The sequence below is a fragment of the Macaca nemestrina genome, chromosome 2, assembly GCF_043159975.1.
Source record: "Macaca nemestrina isolate mMacNem1 chromosome 2, mMacNem.hap1, whole genome shotgun sequence".
NCBI lineage: Eukaryota > Metazoa > Chordata > Mammalia > Primates > Cercopithecidae > Macaca > Macaca nemestrina.
Window position 1 is genome coordinate 111,583,796 of NC_092126.1, and position 18,279 is coordinate 111,602,074.

At 45.1% G+C, this 18,279-nt stretch overlaps 1 protein-coding gene, 1 non-coding gene and 1 pseudogene across 7 annotated transcripts in view; 2 read left to right on the plus strand and 1 right to left on the minus strand.

The window, feature by feature from the left end:
* The window catches only part of LOC105480393 (cell division cycle 25A), a 32,194-nt gene extending 15,056 nt beyond the window's left edge, over positions 1 to 17,138 (minus strand). The window contains exons 1-10 of one of the 5 annotated variants that reach the window (XM_024792487.2): positions 16,996 to 17,138; positions 16,411 to 16,841; positions 15,353 to 15,429; positions 12,568 to 12,610; positions 11,737 to 11,773; positions 10,878 to 10,979; positions 8,681 to 8,800; positions 5,553 to 5,687; positions 5,027 to 5,098; positions 1,426 to 1,599 (exon numbers count right to left, since the gene is read on the minus strand). In XM_024792487.2, coding sequence (XP_024648255.1) covers positions 1,426 to 1,599; positions 5,027 to 5,098; positions 5,553 to 5,687; positions 8,681 to 8,800; positions 10,878 to 10,979; positions 11,737 to 11,773; positions 12,568 to 12,610; positions 15,353 to 15,429; positions 16,411 to 16,580 — 930 coding nt within the window. In that variant the 5' untranslated portion in view covers positions 16,581 to 16,841; positions 16,996 to 17,138. Of the gene's footprint in view, positions 1 to 1,425; positions 1,600 to 5,026; positions 5,099 to 5,552; positions 5,688 to 8,680; positions 8,801 to 10,877; positions 10,980 to 11,736; positions 11,774 to 12,567; positions 12,611 to 15,352; positions 15,430 to 16,410 lie in introns of all 5 variants that reach the window. The other 4 variants (XM_011739186.3, XM_071091622.1, XM_011739188.2 and 1 more) reach the window with 4 other exon arrangements.
* Positions 8,299 to 8,360, plus strand: LOC112426452 (U7 small nuclear RNA). The gene has a single exon (XR_003017783.2). It is a non-coding gene; the product is annotated as a U7 small nuclear RNA (small nuclear RNA).
* On the plus strand, positions 9,433 to 9,751 carry LOC139361957 (NADH dehydrogenase [ubiquinone] 1 beta subcomplex subunit 1 pseudogene; annotated as a pseudogene). The gene has a single exon (XR_011620041.1). The product of XR_011620041.1 is annotated as an NADH dehydrogenase [ubiquinone] 1 beta subcomplex subunit 1 pseudogene (transcript).
* Positions 17,139 to 18,279: the final 1,141 nt, after the last annotated feature.

Genomic DNA, 18,279 nt, shown 5'->3' on the forward strand with positions numbered 1-18,279 from the left:
CTTAGGCCCAGACAACCATCACACTAGTTCACCCATGCCAGGCGCTATGTCTAACACCTATAATCCCGGCACTTTGGGAGGCCAAGGAGGGAGGATCACCTGAGCCCAGGAGTTTCAGACCAGCCTGTGCAATACGGCGAAAGCCTATCTCTACAAAAAATACAAAAATTAGCTGGGTTTGGTGGCACACACCTATAGTACCAGCTGCTTGAGAGGCTGAGGTGGGAGGATTGCTTGAGCCTGGGAGGTGAAGAGTGCAGTGAGCTGAGATCATGCCACTGCACTCTAGCCTGGGTGACAGAGACCCTGTCTCAGAAACAGAAAACAACAAAACAGCCCATACAACTATGACCAATGCAATGAATTAACTTGAAGAATTAGACAGACCTTTATAAAAATCAAGTATTTAATAGGCCATGATAGGTCTGGATTAAAAGGAAATAAAATATCTACAACAAATGATAATAAAAACATTTCAGGTCAAAAGTTATGAGACAAATCTAAAGCAGTGGGAAATTCATAGATTCAAATAGGTTTATCCAGAAATAAGAAAATTAAAAACAAACGAGTTAACCATTCAACTCATGAAGCTGGAGACAGCAACACAGCAAGTCTGCTCTCCTTAGGCAAAGGATAGCCTACTGAGGCAGAAGACTTTTCAACAATAATCATTCTACTACAGTCAACACAGAAACAATTATGGCCAACAGCAAGCGGGGGCCTCCACCTTTGCCCAGCTGTCATACAGTGCCCCAGTCACCACTCTACTGGGATGGTATGAACTTCTGCTCCCTCCCAGCAATAATGAGACAAGTCCCCACCCAAGGTGTCAATGGAGTTTGTGCTGGGGAACCCGGACTTCCACCCACACCTTTCTTGCAGTATCAGAGGAGGCCTGCTAAAACGTAAGATTTACATAGACCCGAGACTCACAAACATACAGGAGACAATGGAAAAATCACTGGTCATACCAAGAACCACAAAAATCTCAACTTGAATAGGAAAAGACAATCAATTGATACCAATACTATGAATGGATGTTGGATTTGTCTGATTTTAAAACAGCCATCTTAAAACTGCTTCAACAGGCAATTATGAACATACTCAAAGCAATTGAAAAACCAACATGAAAACAGCCAAGTATCGGTCAGGCGTGGTGGCTTACACTTGTAATCCCAGTGCTTTGGGGGGCCAAGGCAGGAGGATCACTCGAGGCTAGGAGTTCAAGACCAGCCTGAGCAACATAGCTAGATCCCATCTCTGTTAAAAGAAACACACACACACACACACACACACACACACACACACACACACAAAACCCCAGCAAAACTTACCTAAGAAAATAAATGAACCACTAAGTGGAAGTTTTTAGAACTGAAAAATACATTATCTGTGCTAGAGCAAAAAGGAACCTAGGAAACTAACCTCATGGGCCTTCTCTGGACTAGTTGACTCTTTGGGATTGGCCCCAGACATGCTCTTCCTCCTCTTTGTATTTCCAGGTGGAGACTCCTCTTGAGATCGTTCTGGTCTCTTCAACACTGACCGAGTGCTGGAGCTACACAGGGAAGGGGAGTCAAACAGCTTGCATCGGTTGTCCTTACAGGAAAAAAAACAGACAGACCCATCTTTCATTAAAACCTGTTCACTTGAATGGTAAGACAAATAAACCATTCTAAATTAGCAAACAGGCACTGCTGATTCATTTAGTCCTAGCAACTCTCATAGGGCCTGGCACATAGCAGGCACTGAGCACTTAGTGCTCAATGAATATATACTCAGCTGACATTATATACAGACGAGTAAAACATCCTTTGCCCTCACAAAAACTGTCTAAATAATCCTGCGTCAAGAGAAGTGTGACCGGCCGGGCGCGGTGGCTCAAGCCTGTAATCCCAGCACTTTGGGAGGCCGAGACGGGTGGATCACGAGGTCAGGAGTTCGAGACTATCCTGGCTAACACGGTGAAACCCCGTCTCTACTAAAAAATACAAAAAACTAGCCGGGCGAGGTGGCAGGCGCCTGTAGTCCCGGCTACTCGGGAGGCTGAGGCAGGAGAATGGCGTAAAAACCCGGGAGGCAGAGCTTGCAGTGAGCTGAGATCCGGCCACTGCACTCCAGCCTGGGTGACACAGCGAGACTCCGTCTCAAAAAAAAAAAAAAAAAAAAAAAAAAAAAAAAAAAAGAGAAGTGTGACCTTCCAGTCAGGAACACATTTTTGGCTTGCCTATCTTCCCCTCCATTTTATTACTTGCACCTTGCTTAAGCAGCTCAATGGGTTTAAATACCCCACCTAAATCCAGAAAAGATGCACCGTAGCCAGGTTATAATAAAAATGGGGGCATGATCGGTTAAGGTACAGTTAAGATGGTAAATTTGGAGGGAGTGGGGATGGGCTAGTAGCAAACGCCTTTCAAAATTGTGTTCAAAGTCTTTTTTTCTACTGGTCTTTTAAAGACTAATTTCCCAGGTTGGGCGTGGTGGCTCATGCCTGTAATCCCAACACAGTGGATCACTTGAGGTCAGAAGTTCAATACCAGCCTGGCCAACATGAAGAAACCAAAATTACAAAAAAATTAGCCAGGTGTGGTGGTGCTTGCCTTTAATCCCAGCTACCCAGGAGGCTGAGGCATGAGAATCACTTGAAGCCAGGAGGTGGAGGTTGCAGTGAGCTAAGATTGCACCATTGCACTCCAGCCTGGGTGACAGAGCAAGACTGTCTCAAAAAAAAATAAACAAAGACGAATTTTCCAGAGTCCAAGGGAAGCCAACCTGACCAGTGGTAGAGAGAATCAGCTCTCTAAACGCATCTCAGCCTATTCTCGACTCCATGTGTCTTGGCCTGGCTTTTCCTTCTGCACAGAATATCCTTTCACATCTCAGTAAACCATTCATTTTCAAGTTGATGCTAACATTTTTTTTTCTTTTTTTTTTTACACGGAGTCTTGCTCTGTCGCCCAGGCTGGAGTGCAGTGGCGCGATCTGGGCTCACTGCAAGCCCTACCTCTCGGGCTCACGACATTCTCCTCACTCAGCCTCCCGAGTAGCTGGGACTACAGACACCCGCCACCACGCCCAGCTAATTTTTTTTTTTTTTTTTTTTTTTTTTGTATTTTTAGTAGAGATGGGGTTTCACTGTGTTACTCAGGATGGTCTCAATCTCCTGACCTCGTGATCCGCATGCCTCGGCCTCCCAAAGTGCTGGGATTACAGGCGCGAGCCATTGCGCCTGGCCAATGCTAACATTTCAATGTCACTTCTTTGAAATCTTCCTGATAGTCCCCAATGGAACAGATCACTCCCACATCCGCTCCCAGAAACCAGGGATTTTCTCCCTCTTTTGTCTGAGTTTATTTACCATTACGGCTCCCAGCAATGGTTAGTTTGTAACAACCATTTGTGGAAGAAATTTCCCCACTATTAAGAGCTTACAAGCCGATGCTTATGATTTTAAAATCAGATCTATAAAACTAATAGCCACTTCCAAAGTGTTCTCACATTTTATGTAATTGTATGCCTATCAAAATGACCTGGTAAATTTACTCATAACGTGTACTGAGTTAACATATTTTCTCAAAAGTTATGCACATGAATGTATTATAATCCGTAAGTGATCTCAAAATTGTAGCTTGGCTGGGTGCGGTGGCTCATGCCTGTAAACCCAGCACTTTGGGAGGCAGGTGGATGGATCACCTGAGGTCAAGAGTTTGAGACCAGCCTGGCCAACATAGTGAAACCTGATCTCTACTAAAAATACCAAAAAAATTAGCCGGGAGTGGTGGCGTAAGCCTGTGGTCCCAGCTACTCAGGAGGCTGAGGCAGGAGAATCACTCGAACCCAGGAGGCAGAGGTTGCAGCAGGTCACGATTGCACCACTGCACTGAACTCCAGCCTGGGCAACAGAAGAAGACTCTGTCTCAAAAACAAAACAAAACAAACAAACAAAAAAACTGTAGCTCATTTGTTCCATAATTATAGTTCAGGTTATTGATAATTAAAAAATATGAACTTATCAACTTAGATGTGTACCTAAGGGTGTGTATCTCTGAATATACAGGTGTATATATCTGTGTAGGAACATTCTTGCTTCTAACTTTGAAAGTATCCCTATGATGAAAACACGAATCTAGTGTGTGTGTGTGTATATATATGTTATTTTGAATATATATACACACATACACTATAGATTCTGTATCTACACTATGCTTTCTGTTTGAAAGTATCCCTATGATGGAAACACAAATCTATACTGTGTTTGTGTATATGTGTGTGTGTATATATATATATAAAAAAATAAATTATTTTTAAAATTGAAAATATCTACCTGAAAATACCCAGCCTCAGGTAGGTATTTTCAATTAAAAAAAAAAAAAAAAAATCCAGCCAGGCACAGTGGCTGTAATCCCAGCACTTTGGGAGGCTGAGGTGGACAGATCACCTGAGGTCAGGAGTTCGAGACTAAAAATACAAAAATTAGCTGGGTGTGGTGGCAGGCACCTGTAATCCCAGCTACTTGGGAGGCTGAGGCAGGAGAATCACTTGAACCTGGGAGGCAGAGGTTGCAGCGAGCCAAGATTGTGCCATTGCACTCCAGACTAGGCAACAAGAATGAGACTCCGTCTTAAATAAAACAAAACAAAACAAAACAAAACAACAACAACAAAAAAACCCTGTGAGTTACTGTTGCTTGTCTAATTTTATGCTAGGTTCTGTGGAATATGAATGAGAATAACCTAAAAAAAGTAAAGTCTTCAGGCTAAAGGCTTCAGATAGGCTTTTTTCAAACTGACTAGATGGTAAAAGCCAGGAATGACCATGGTCCCGCCTAACCCACACTCCTTATAGATCAGGAGACATGCAGAGAGATATCATCACGAAAGGTTTGTAGGTAGCCAAACTGAGGCCTAAAACCCAGATCCCCAAATCCTATCATTCATTTCAATCTTTGGCTATACTCAACTAAGGACTACTCTGTCCAGTGCCCCAATCACTCAGGGCTTCCTCCAGACACACTAAAACAACTCACAAGGTTTGTAGTTCTCATGACGAGAGGAGCTGTCCAGAGGCTTGCCATGCACGAGGGGGTCTCCTCCTCATTCTAAAAAAACAGAAAAATTGATTTTAAAAAGATCCTGTAGAGACTAACATTAGTTTAAATGCTTTAGGTGTGTTTCTCCCTGAAGAATACGAATAGGCCTGGATGGGAAGTATCCTTAATGTACCATCCTATACCATTCTGATTTCATGTTTCTTGCATAGAAACTGCATATAGACTGATTTCATATTTCTTGCATATAAGACTGTTAGTTAGCTCCTTCAGGGTAAGAAGGATCATATGTCTTCTTTTGATACCCCCATCCCCCAACCCAAAGGATTTAATAAGGCTAGTAGCCCTATTATTAAATGAATTATCACCACATGAACAAAAGTATCGGCTAAGCAAGCCCCGGGGAATTGCTGTTGCTGTTCTTTTTCACATCACATGACTTCTCCAGAGGTAATTAGTAGAATAGATAGGAACACACACACACACGCACACACATACACGGTACCTTCAGATTCTCTCCGTCGAGAAGGTCCACGAAGCCATCATCCTCATCAGACAAAGTGGCTGTCACAGGTGATTGGGGTGTAAAAAGAGGAATGAAATTCCCTCGTTCACTGCTATCTCTTTCATTTGAGGAAAGCTGTAAGACAAAATTCACGGATTAATAATAAATGAGAGCTCTGGTCCACTTTGATTTCCTTGAATGGGTCACTAGTTTCTATGATGAAAACATACTATGTTATACTTGTTACACTAAGTAATATTTTAGCAATTACTGATTATAGGAAAATGTATCCCAAGATTATAAATGATTTAATGTCCACACACAGCCCTGAGTAGTCAGTAGCCTTCACAGAGAACTCTTGCCAGAAGCAATTCACCTTATAATGGGTACTAGAGATAGCCTCTTGTGAAGAACAAGGTTTCTTTTATTAGGAGGTTGCATCAGTGAACACCGATCAGCACTGAGGACTCTGACAGTATGAGAATCTGCTGAAATGAGTTAGGGCAAGCAGATGCAAATCTCTATTGAGAGCATAAAATGGCCTAGAGAACGCACTTACATATAACTTCAGTTCTGACGGGGGGAATAAAAGGTAACTTCCTTCTATAAAATCTATCCTCGTTCTTTTTTTTTTTTTTTTTTTTTTGAGACGGAGTCTTGCTCTGTCCCCCAGGCTGGAGTGCAGTGGCCACATCTCAGCTCACTGCAAGCTCCGCCTCCCGGGTTTACGCCATTCTCCTGCCTCAGCCTCCCGAGTAGCTGGGACTACAGGTGCCCGCCACCTCGCCCGGCTAGTTTTTTGTATTTTTTAGTAGAGACGGGGTTTCACTGTGTTAGCCAGGATGGTCTCGATCTCCTGACCTCGTGATCCACCCGTCTCGGCCTCCCAAAGTGCTGGGATTACAGGCTTGAGCCACCGCGCCCGGCCGAATCTTTATACATATAATCTAATAGAAGCCTCACAATATACTAGCTAATTGTGAGGCTAGTAATCCTTTCCTTTTCCTTTAGCAAATCAGGAAACTCGTGCTTAAGAGAGGTTACCAAGATTATACACCTCACGTGTTTGACTCCAAAATCCAAACTCTTCTCACTACACTATCTCCCTAGGAGACAACCATTCCCAGAATTAAAATGGCGGTACCTCATTAGCCAACCTATAGTCATATATTTTTTTGGGAAACCTCTAAACATGGAATATAGAAAATTTAGAAAAACTGCTCATAAATCCACACCTGGAGATAAATCCTACTAGTAGAAACACTGCTAATACTGAATTCTTTATTTTCTAGGCACTTTCAAATTCAGAAAAAAAGCTTAGAGTTTTTTCACAGTAGCAGGGTAGTCCCAATGTTATGCCCTACAAGGATTTTAATCCTTAAAATCCAAATCTCTTTGGGGTATGAATCTGTTGTAAACTAGGTGGCCCTCCTTCGAGTTTCTGAGTGGATCATGCACTAAGGAATCCTCTCTGCAGCTGGCCTATTCTGGTTCTGGCATTAGCTTTGCTTCACAATATAAAAGAAGTTCTGGGCAGTCCCTAGTCCTCCCCAAGTGCATCTGACCACACTCTGGGAAATGGCAAATTTTTTTAGCCAGCTGAGCCTAGGAGTAGATAACTTTATTATGGGGAAGTACCTTTATCATGAAAGCTCACACTATATCACACCAACTTTTGTGAGGTAGGTTCTGGGATCCCTAGGTGCAGATATGATACAGGCTCTAGTCGCTAAGCACACACCAAATATATTGTATCTGATATCCAACTCTTAAAGCGTTACTGCGTACTTGGGAATTTAGAGATTGCTTATTGAGACAGGAATTCATTGTCCAGGCTGGAGTACAGTGGTCTGATCATAGCTCACTGCAGCCTTGAATTCTTGGGCTCAAGCAATCCTCCCACTTCAGCCTCCCAGTAATTGGGACTATAGGAACAAGCTACCACACTGCTTATTTTTTAACTTTGTACAGATAGGGTCTCATTATGTTACCTAGGCTGGTCTTGAACTCCTCCTGACCTCAGGTAATCCTCCCACCTTGGCCTCCCAAAAGTGCTGGGATTACAGCCATGAGCCACGGCACCCAGCCAGAGATCATTAAATCCTGGTTTCCCACTTAGGTATATCCTTTGGTACATCATCCAAACCTCTCTAGTGGTACTTTCCTAATCTGTTCAAGTGGGTTAACTCCACTTACTTCACAAGACAAGAACATATAAAAGTGCTTTGTGCAAATAATAGACAGAGTAGCAACACTGGCTGAACCTCAGAACACAAACCAGATTGGAAAGGTGTATTTTCAGATTTAAGATCCTAGGTAAACCTGCAAGCCAAATGTGGTCATCCTGCTCAAGTTGGGCGTCTTCAATCTATAGATGCTATCAGTTAATCCAATTCAGACCAACAGCAGGAAACTTTGGAAGTAATGACAGTCCTGTCTGGCAAATACATAGCCCTAAAACAAGTGACCCCAAAACTGCCCAGTAGCCTGAGCGTTCACTGGAATCTATAGTAGTTCTTTAAAAAAAAAAAAAAAAAAAAGAGATGTGGTCTCACTGTGCTGCCCAGGACTCAAGCAATCCTCCTGTCTCAGTTTTCCAAAGTGCTGAGATTATAGGCATGAGCCATGGCACCTGGCCCATAACTGTTCTTAACCACCTTTGGAGGAAGTCAAGTGCTCTCTCTCCAGCTCTTTGAGAAGCACTTTGAGAATGCATAGTAAAAGAGCAAGTTTTAAGTAAGAGGTCTAGTGTTATGGCTCTTTTAAAATTTGTCTCACAGGCTTTCCAGTTTTTGCCAGAAAGCCCTTAAACAAACAAACAAAAAATAGTAAGAGATCTAATCCCACCATACATACATTTAGGATGACCCAGGATTTCCCAGATTAACAAGGTCAAATATTCCTTGCACAACTCCAATATTTCAAACACCATCTCCCACTCTTACTACCGCCTGTCTGTTCTCCAGACACAGCAAAACCACCAAGAATGCTTGACAGTCTAGTTTCAAAAGACAAAGTCAAGGTAAAGACAGCTAGCGCTACTGTAGTGCCTTCAATTCTGGATGAAAGAAGGTGTTTTAATCCTTTCTTCCTATCAGGAAATCCCCTATGAAAGCCAGAGCACATACCATCCAAGCTGGGGCAGAGTTCTGCCTCTGTGTGAAGAGATCTTTACCCTCCTGGAGTCCATGAGAGTGCAGGCAGCCACGAGATACAGGTCTTACTGGCTTCTTAAACTCAAAGGCTTCCTGCAAGACATAGTCGAGACATCTACTGTCCATGAAAACCAACTCAGGCCTCAGCTTGGGTGAAAGAGGCAAGGAAGTGGGCACTGTTCACCTTTCTGCCTCCAAATTAAAGTTTCACCTAATTCCAACAATGGATCTCTGTAACTAAGAATATCCAAGGCTCTGTCAACAGCTAACTTCTAAAGTAACATCTTTTTCTTGCCATACTGTATTTCCTAACACAAGTATCAGCCAAATATACAAAACATGATAAATAAGCTAAATCACAATGTTTCTGAAATCTAGAGTAAAAATAAATAAAATCTAATATAATTGCCTGTGAATAGTTGTCAAAATTTTCCATCTAGATCCATCTGTTTCAGGGCTTCATATCTCCAGCTCTTCCTACCAACTGAGATAATTTTTTCTACTTAAAATTATTATTCTATTCTATACTAAAAGCAATGAAAAAAAAGCCCTACTGGTTTACTCAACATGGACGATTCTTACAAGCATAATGTGTTAAAGCCAGATACGATAGAATATATATTGTATGATTCCACTTTATGGAATGAAAGCACTCACAGGGCCCCCTGCCCTAAAATATTCACTTAAGAACTCATAATTAAGTGTTAAAAGCAGTAATGGCTAGCACTGGCATGGGTGGCTGGGTTCCCCATCGCCCTTGGTCTCGGGGTCGCTGTCGGCACTGAGGCTGCAGCTATCATGGTGAACTTACTTCAGATTGTGCGGGACCACTGGGTTCATGTTCTTGCCCCTGTGGGATTTGTCATTGGATGTTATTTAGACAGAAAGAGTGATGAATGGCTAACTACCTTCCGGAACAAGAGTACGTTATTTAAAAGGGAATTGCGACCCAGTGAGAAGTTACCTGGAAGTAAAGACTGGCTGAATTACAGAATGTTCACATCTTAAAGTTCTGAGAGAAATAAAAACGTTCAGAACCAAAAAAAAAAAAAAAAGCAGTAATGGCTAATATTACAGTGATTTCTATGCCAACACAGTACTAAGTACTTTCTGCGCATTAACTTTTTAACCATCAAATACAACCTGATTGTCCCAATTTTACAGGTGAGAAAACTAGACCTTGCAGGTTAAGCAATGTGCCCAAAATACTGAAGTAAAACAGGACAACTCCAGAGTGAGCGCTCTTTAACCACCACCTATGCTGTTTTCTCTTTAAAACAAAGCTCTAAGCAAGCAACCCTGAGAGAAGCCATTTCAGGGGAAAACCAGGCATCAGTACAGCTTTGCCCTGGTAAAAAGCATGAGAGGCTGATAAACTGCTCCAAGCACTCAAGGCAGGAACTCATTTCCATATTCTTTCTCATGACATTTCCCAAGTTGATAAAGAAATCATCAGGAAAGTTCATGGAGGCTGTGGGTTTTACACTAAACCTGGAAGATTTTAAGGATTATGAACTGTGGCATTTTAGCAGGAATGGAAAAGGGGAGAAAGTAAATATAGAGAAATACAGTAGAGAGAAGGCTGAAAAAATTACAACTGTTTTGGATGCCTACTCTGTGCAATGTCTAAGAGAACAAAAAAGCCAGGCCCATTCAGGGTAAACAACCACAAATTCACCTTCCAAGCCACCATTTCAGTTACTCTGAGATACCCTAAAACTTGTTAGCCCTGTTCTTACAAATACTGCCAAAGAGCCTTTTCCTAAGCTTACAATTCATTTCAGGGTCAGAGCAAAGAGGCAAGGACAGCCTGGGCAGAGACTTCCAGACAAACACTATTTGTACATGTAATTACTCCTGTGAGCTACCATCTGAGCAACTCCTGCCTGTCAGGCACCATTTTCAATACTTCATACATAATCTTACTTATTGCCACATCCCTAAAAGATATTACTACTCCTATTTTACAAAAGAACAAAGAAGATTAAAAAGAGAAGAATTTGCCAACGTCATACAGCAGGATCCAAACCAAGATTTCTCTGACTCCAAAGACCGCACATAACGGCCAAGTTTAGTCTCCCAGAAAGCAGCCCAGCCACTTATCTCTAAGCCACTGACAGCCTGTGGGTTTCACCTCTGCCTCAGGTTAGTATATTGAAGTCATGCTCACATTTTCCTTGTTCTCATCTGGGTCGATGAGCTGAAAGATGTCATGGTCGAGAGAATCAGAATGGCTCCTCTTCAGAGCTGGACTACATCCCAAGAGCTTCTGCTATCAAAGTGAAAAAAGAAAATAATTAAGGCACACAAATAAAATTTCAGTGGAAAATTCAGTTCTCAAAAGAAAAAAGGGGGGCTGAGTAGGGGGTAGGCTAGCTCCTCACACACTGCAGTAGGTAACCAGCAAATGTGGCCAGAGCTCCACCTTGCCAGAACACAGCAATGAAGTTTCCATTCCATGGGTTTACAGCTAACCTCACAAGGTCTACAGCGCACCGCTCAACAGGGATTACAGTGCCAAATCAATCCCCAAATAACATTTGCATCAAAAGAATCCTTCCTGGTTTAATAAAGCTCTGTTAGAGATGGAGGAAAAATTCCTCCAGGCCGAGCATCTTGAGTACTTATGAGACTAAGGAAAGGCTGGGAATAGTGGCTCTTGCCTGTAATCCTAGCACTTTGGAAGGCCAAGGCAGGAGTTTGAAACCAGCCTGGGCAACAGAGTGAGACCCCCATCTCTACAAAAAATACAAAAATCAGCCAGGTGTGATGATGTGCACCTATATATAGTCCCAGCTACTCTGGAGGTTGAGGTGGGAGGATCACCTGAGCCAGGGAAGCAGAGGTGGCAGTGAGCCAAGATTTTGCCACTGCACTCCAGCCTGGGTGACACAGCAAGACCTTGTCTCAAAAAGAGACTAAAGAAAAGTCGTTTTTACTCTCTAAATTAAGTGTCCTATCAAGGTCATGCTGGTAGCTAAGGAACAGATAACAGGCATTAGCTCAAAATAAACAAGGAACTAACTTACAGGTAGGGAATGTATTCTTCTCATGGGATTTTCAAGGCTGTAATGAGATCAGAAGGTAAATAATGAGAATAAAACAAGTAAAGAGGTATTCATATTAGCAGAGAGACAGTGTTTAGCCTGTAGCTTGGGGGTATAGTCACAGACTCCCATTTTAGGCAAGAGATGGGAGAATAAATTTCTGAAGCTGTCTTATTCTCAGGAGCACCCCTAACACTAGGCTTCTAGGTGAAAAAAACAAACTCATGTCTTTTCTTAAAATACACGTTTGTCTGCATGTAATCCCAGCACTATAGGAGGCCAAGGAGGGTGTATCACGAGGTTAGGAATTCGAGACCAGCCTGGCCAACACAATGAAACCTTGTCTCTAATAAAAATACAAAAATTAACAGGCTGTCGTGGTGCACGCTTGTAGTCCCAGCTACTCGGGAGGCAGAGGCAGGAGAACTGGTTGAACCTGGGAGGTGGAGGTTGCAGTGAGCCACTGCACTCTAACTTGGGCGACAGAGTGAGACTCTACCTCCAAAAAAAAAAAAAAAAAAAAACCACAAACAAACAAAAAACCCACATGTTCTTGTAAGGCTATGATGTCAGAGCACAGAGTAAGGGTTTGGGTAAGACCCGAACAGAACACCAAAATTATAGCTAAAATAAAGAGAGAAAAGTTCTGAAAATTGCTGACACAAACTATTCATTCTTGAGATTCCAGAGTGTTTCTAGGGACAGCTAAATCCAGGGCTCCAGTCAGTGTATGAAGAACTTCATTTAAATAAGGTATTTAAGTTTAGACACGTTCTTTCTAAGTACAAACATTTAAAAGCAGTGAATACGTACTTTTCTTTACTGTCCAATGGCCCAGGAGAATCTAGACAGAAACCTATGGAAACAAAACAAAACAAAACAAAACAAAACCTCTCAAGAAATAATACAAAAACACCATTTTGTCATTAAAATTAAAACACTAAAGAAAGTACTTGGGTCTTTATTTAAGTCAGGCAACAAATACTCATGGCTTGTACTTTTGCCAGAATTGATGTCATGGCTATTAGATCGTCAAAAATGTCATGTTTGTACAAGTCTGAATAATTTTTTCATAGTGTATTTACTGTTTTTCCTCCATTTGCAAATAACATCAAAAGAAATAGGATTTGAGAAGAGGGTGAATAAAACTGATTCATATCATGATTGTTTGGTTATTCAGACAGAAGTGACCCAGATAACTTTCTACGAGTTCCAATCACAGAAACCATAGGTACCAAATTTTCTTGGCATAGTTTTAAAAAAAATTTTTTTTTTTGAGACAGAGTCTTGCTCAGTCGCCCAGCCTGGAGTGCAGTGGCGCGATCTCAGCTCACTGCAAGCTCCGCCTCCCGGGTTCCTGCCATTCTCCTGCCTCAGCCTCCCAAGTAGCTGGGACTACAGGTGCCCGCCGCCACGCCCGGCTAATTTTTTGCATTTTTAGTAGAGACGGGGTTTCACCGTGTTAGCCAGGATGGTCTCGATCTCCTGACCTCGTGATCCGCCCACCTCGGCCTCCCAAAGTGCTGGGATTACAGGCGTGAGCCACTGTGCCCGGCCTAGTTTTTAAATATTTTATCTTGTCAAATCATATGGGGTTTGAAAAATACAACTACTAGGCCGGGCATGGTGGCTCACACCTGTAATTCCAATACTTTGGGAGGTTGAGGCAGGCGGATGGCTTGAGGCCAAAGTTCAAAACGAGCCTGGGGCAACATAGCAAGACTTGTCTCTACCAAAATTAAAAAAAAAAATTAGTTGGGTGTGGTGGCACGTGCCTGTAGTCCCAGCTACTTGGGGAGGCTGAAGTGGGAGGTTCGCTTGAGCTTGTAAAGTTGAAGATGCAGTGAACCCTGATTGTGCCACTGCACTCCAGCCTGAAGCCTGGGCAACAGAGCAAGACCCTGTCTCAAAAAAAAAAAAAAAAAAAAAAAAAGGCCAGGTGCAGTGGCTCACCCCTGTAATCCCAGCACTTTGGGAGGCCGAAGTGGGTGGATCACCTGAGGCCAGAAGTTTGAGACCAACCTGGCCAACATGGTGAAACCCGTCTCTACTAAAAATGCAAAAACTAGCTGGGTGTGGTGGCCTGCACCTGTAATTCCAGCTACTAGGGAAGCTGAGGCAGGAGAATTGTCTGAATCTTGGAGGCGGAGGTTGCAGTGAGCCAAGATGGGGCCACTGCATTCCAGCATGGGTGACAAGAGTTGAGACCTTGTCTCAAAATGAAAAATACTACTAGTTATGACATGCAAGGCAAGCACTTACTGCCTTTAACAAAATGACACCAAGGTGTCCATCTCAAAACAGGAAGCAGGGTGAAGGAGACACTGTTCAGCATTACTTATATGTCAGCTCAGATGACGCAGACCCACCCACCCATAGCTCACATGTCTATGTAGCCTTACGGAAAGTGAAGTGTTAGAGCCCTTGCTCACCACACTGCTACAAATGATAATCCTATCCCCAGTTCTCTATTAAATTACATTCTACATACAGAAGCCTACATTACATTTTAAGACTTTTGCAGCCGGGCGTGGTGGCTCACGCCTGTAATCCCAGCACTTTGGGAGGCCGAGGCGGGGGGACAATGAGGTCAAGAGATTGAGACCATCCTGTCTAACACAGTGAAACCCCATCTTTACTAAAAATACAAAAAAATTAGCCGGGTGTGGTGGCGGGTGCCTGTAGTCCCAGCTACTCGGGAGGGTGAGGCAGGAGAATGGCATCAACCCCGGAGGCGCAGGTTGCAGTGAGCCAAGATTGCACCACTGCACTCCAGCCTGGGCAACAGAGCAAGACGCCGTCTCAGAAAAAAAAAGGACTTTTGCTCTTCCAATTCCTTTAACCTAAAGCATCTTTGCCCCAACGGTCTTATCTGTAAAAATACAGATAAACTCTGCAGTAATATGAATGCATGAAGAATGAAATGCACTGGCAATTTCCTCCATAGCAGCATCAATGAAATGATTTCATGACACTGTACTTCCAATAATTTGACCCTGTATTTTAGCCAGTAAGATTGCCTGAATGCCACTTACGGTGGTATGGTGAATTTTACTTTACTACCCATCCTTAAAGGGCAAGCGCACACCATCTCCTTACAGACATTCAAAGCCTATTTCCTTTCTTCATAAATAGCCATAAGGGCTCCTTTGTATTCTTCTTAATAATGTTTATCAATGGGCATGGTGGCTCACGCCTGTAATCCTAGCACTTTGGGAGACCGAGGCAGGCGGATCACCTGAGGTTGGGAGTTCAAGACCAGCGTGACCAACATGAAGAAACTCTGTCTCTACTAAAAAATACAAAATTAGCTGGGTGTGGTGGTGCATGCCTGTAATCCTAGCTACTTGGGAGGCTGAGGCAGGAGAATCACTTGAACCCGGGAGGTGGAGGTTGTGATGAGCCGAGATCATGCCATTGCACTCCAGCCTGGGCAACAAGAGCGAAACTCTGTCTCAAAAAAAAAAAAAAAAAAAAAAAAATGTTTATCACCCAATGCCGTGACTTCCTCAAGTTCTAACCAAAACTAACCTCCTGGGTGAAAAGGCATGTTTCAGGAAATTCACAGTATTGCTCCCCACACAACAGACTTAAATACCTGAATCTGTTGACTCAGAGGAGCCCATTCTCTGCAGATTACTGTTGTTCTTCACCTCCAGTGGTTGCTCATAATCACTGAAACCAACAGAAATAAACCATGAGTGATTTATAGGATATAATTAAAAGGTCACATGCAGGAGATAGGCCATGAGATTAAGCAGCAGCCACTTTAAGAAGCAGATTAAGAAGCAAAGATCCCACTTTGCCACTCTGAACACCCAATTAGCACTTGGGCAAAGGAGAAAAAAGGAGTGGGTGGGCATGGCCTTGGACCACACTGCAGGTTAGGATGCCTATGGCAAATATTGGGGTATTTCCTAAAACAAGAGCGTGTGTCCTAGGTACTGTGACAGAGTCGGGATGAAAGTTGAACAGGGCACTTTCTGCTTTTCAGAAGTCGGGAAATGCACAAGACATGTGCTTAGCAAATGGGATGCCAGAGATTGAAGGGAAAGTAGCTCTTCCGCCGGAAACACCGTGGAATGCATTTTTTGCTATCAGGAAAAGCCCAGGAAGCTTTCAGAAAGTTAGGTAAAAAGACCTGGCCTTAGGAAAGCAGCAGAGTGGACATCAGGAATGTGCACGGGTCGAGGGACTGAGATGATTTTACATAAACGCCAGGAAAGAAAATGCCATGGTCCTTTATTGAGAAGGAACAAAGATCACAGCAAACTAAGATCCTGAGGGTGGTTTAGCAAAGGGTGAATGTGAGCGCCTAGAAGAGCCTGATTTTCCCCGCGGGGGTAGATTCCAAAGAGCTTCCAGGGATACAGACAGAAGTAAAGTACGGAGCAATCCGAAATGGGTGAAGGTGGGCCTGGCTCGGGCTTAGGCCCGAGATCTCCACCTCTTCCCCTGGGAGGTCCGGACCGCCTCTCCCGCCCAACATTCCGCCCGGGCGGGGTGCACATGGCGGGCCCTAGCCCGGCAGGTCCCCGAGGGGCGAACCCGGACGGAAGGGTCTCGCCCTTCTCCCGGTCCGTTTCTTGGCCTGATCTCCCCGAGGCCGACGCCGAGGCCAGAGGCCTGGGACACCGCCCGCCGGTCTCTCCTCACCTGCCCAGCCCCTGCAGCTGGTCCATAGTGACGGTCAGGTTAGTGACAGGCGACAGTCCCCCGGCGGCTGGCGCGCCAAATAGCGCCTTCACGACGGGCTGCGGCGCGGGAGGGGGGCTGCAGGCGAAGAGCAGGCGGCGGCGGTGCGGGGGCTCCGGGCCCAGTTCCATGGCGGCGCCCGGCCTCGCAGAGCTCCAGCTCCCTCTTCCTCCGCCTCCGCCGCGACCGCCCCGCCCCGCACACACCGGCCTCGGCCGCGCGCCACCGGCGCCCGCGGGTCAAACACAAACACGACTCCGCGGTTCAGGGACGCGGCTGCCGCGGGCAAGCGGCGCGGCCGGGCGGGTGTGCGGACCCTCCAGGCGCCAGCCACAGGCACGGGTGCTTCCCTCTTACACCGCGAGGCCAGCGGGCGGGCGGGCGCCGGCAACCTGAAGATTAAATCCAAACAAACGCGGCGGGTCAGCGAGAGAAGGCGGGCGAGAGCCTCGAGGCAACGGCCCAGACTCAAGCTGTCTTCGCTGTTCTCCCACCCGCTTGCCCAGCTCTGGGTAGCAGAAAACCGAGCCGACCTCCACCTCTTACCCAGGCTGTCGCAGCCAATCTGGCCTTTCGCGGTAATAGCAGCTCAGTGGGGGCCGCTGCTGCCCCGCCCCCCTTTCCTAGTTGGCGCCAAACGGAATCCACCAATCAGTAAGCAACTTCTCCTCCTCGCAACCGAATGGCAGCTAGGCTGGGCCAATGAGAGGGGAAGAAGGAAGCGGCTCGCGGGACTCTGCCAGGTCATCGGCTCTCAGAAGGGGGCGGAGCCTAGAGTGGACTAGCGCGGATCAAAATGAGAGGGGGGATCAGAGGTCAATGAAAACTCCCAGCAGACCCTGCGAGACACTGCTCGCGGCTGAAAGGCCCCCTTGCCCCGTCGCATGCTGGGAAGCGTAGTTCTCATCGCGAGGCGCCGTCCAGTTAGCTTCGGCCTCCATTGGGCCTCCACTACCTCGCCCCCAACCTGGCGCCCCACACCCTGAGGGAATGTGGAGGCTAAGGAAGAGCTGTGGAGGTCTGGCCGGATCCAGCCTTGGCTCGGCCTCTAACCGTGCAGTATTGTGGACCCCTTTCTTCCGCCCCGGGCCTTCAGGCCCCAATTTATAATGAGGGAGGGAATGGAATGACCCCCAGGACTGGACTCGACCACCAGGGCCCAACTCTGGAGGGCTCACAGACCCCGGGTGCTGCTGGCCTTATGGGATTTGAACCCCGCAGTACAACATGTGCTGTGGGCCTCAGCATTGTTTGCTCACTTCCATTCTAGCCCTTACTGGATTCTCTTAGAATCATTTCTTTCTTCCCACGACTTCTTAGCCCCCTGGGAGCACCTAGAGAGCAATAACAGCAAATACAATAATAGCAAATAATAGCTAAAGTTTACATAGTGCTTATGCACTTGACGCTGTTCCCAGTGTGTTAATCTGTATTAATTCATGTAATCTTTACAACTCTGTGACATAGAATTATCCCCATTTTCTAAGTGGGCGTATTTACTTTTATAGCCCCTGCACCTGTGGCAGTTCCTAGAACGATTTTGAGAGCCATAAGTGCATGATTTAATTGCAACCTACTGCTGAGCATAGTGGTTCACGTCTATAATCCCAGCACTTTGGGAGGGCGAGGTGGGAGGATTGCCTGAGCCCACGAATTTGAGACCAGCCTGGGCAACAAAGTGAGACACCCCCCTGCCCCCTATCTCCAAAAAAAAAAAAAAAACAACCCTACAGTTTGAAAAGCCATGATGGACAGGTGGAAGCCCCCAGCCTTTGGCCCCAACACCAGACCCTTCACAGTGGGGAATCTCCCTCTCAGGATTCATCTGCT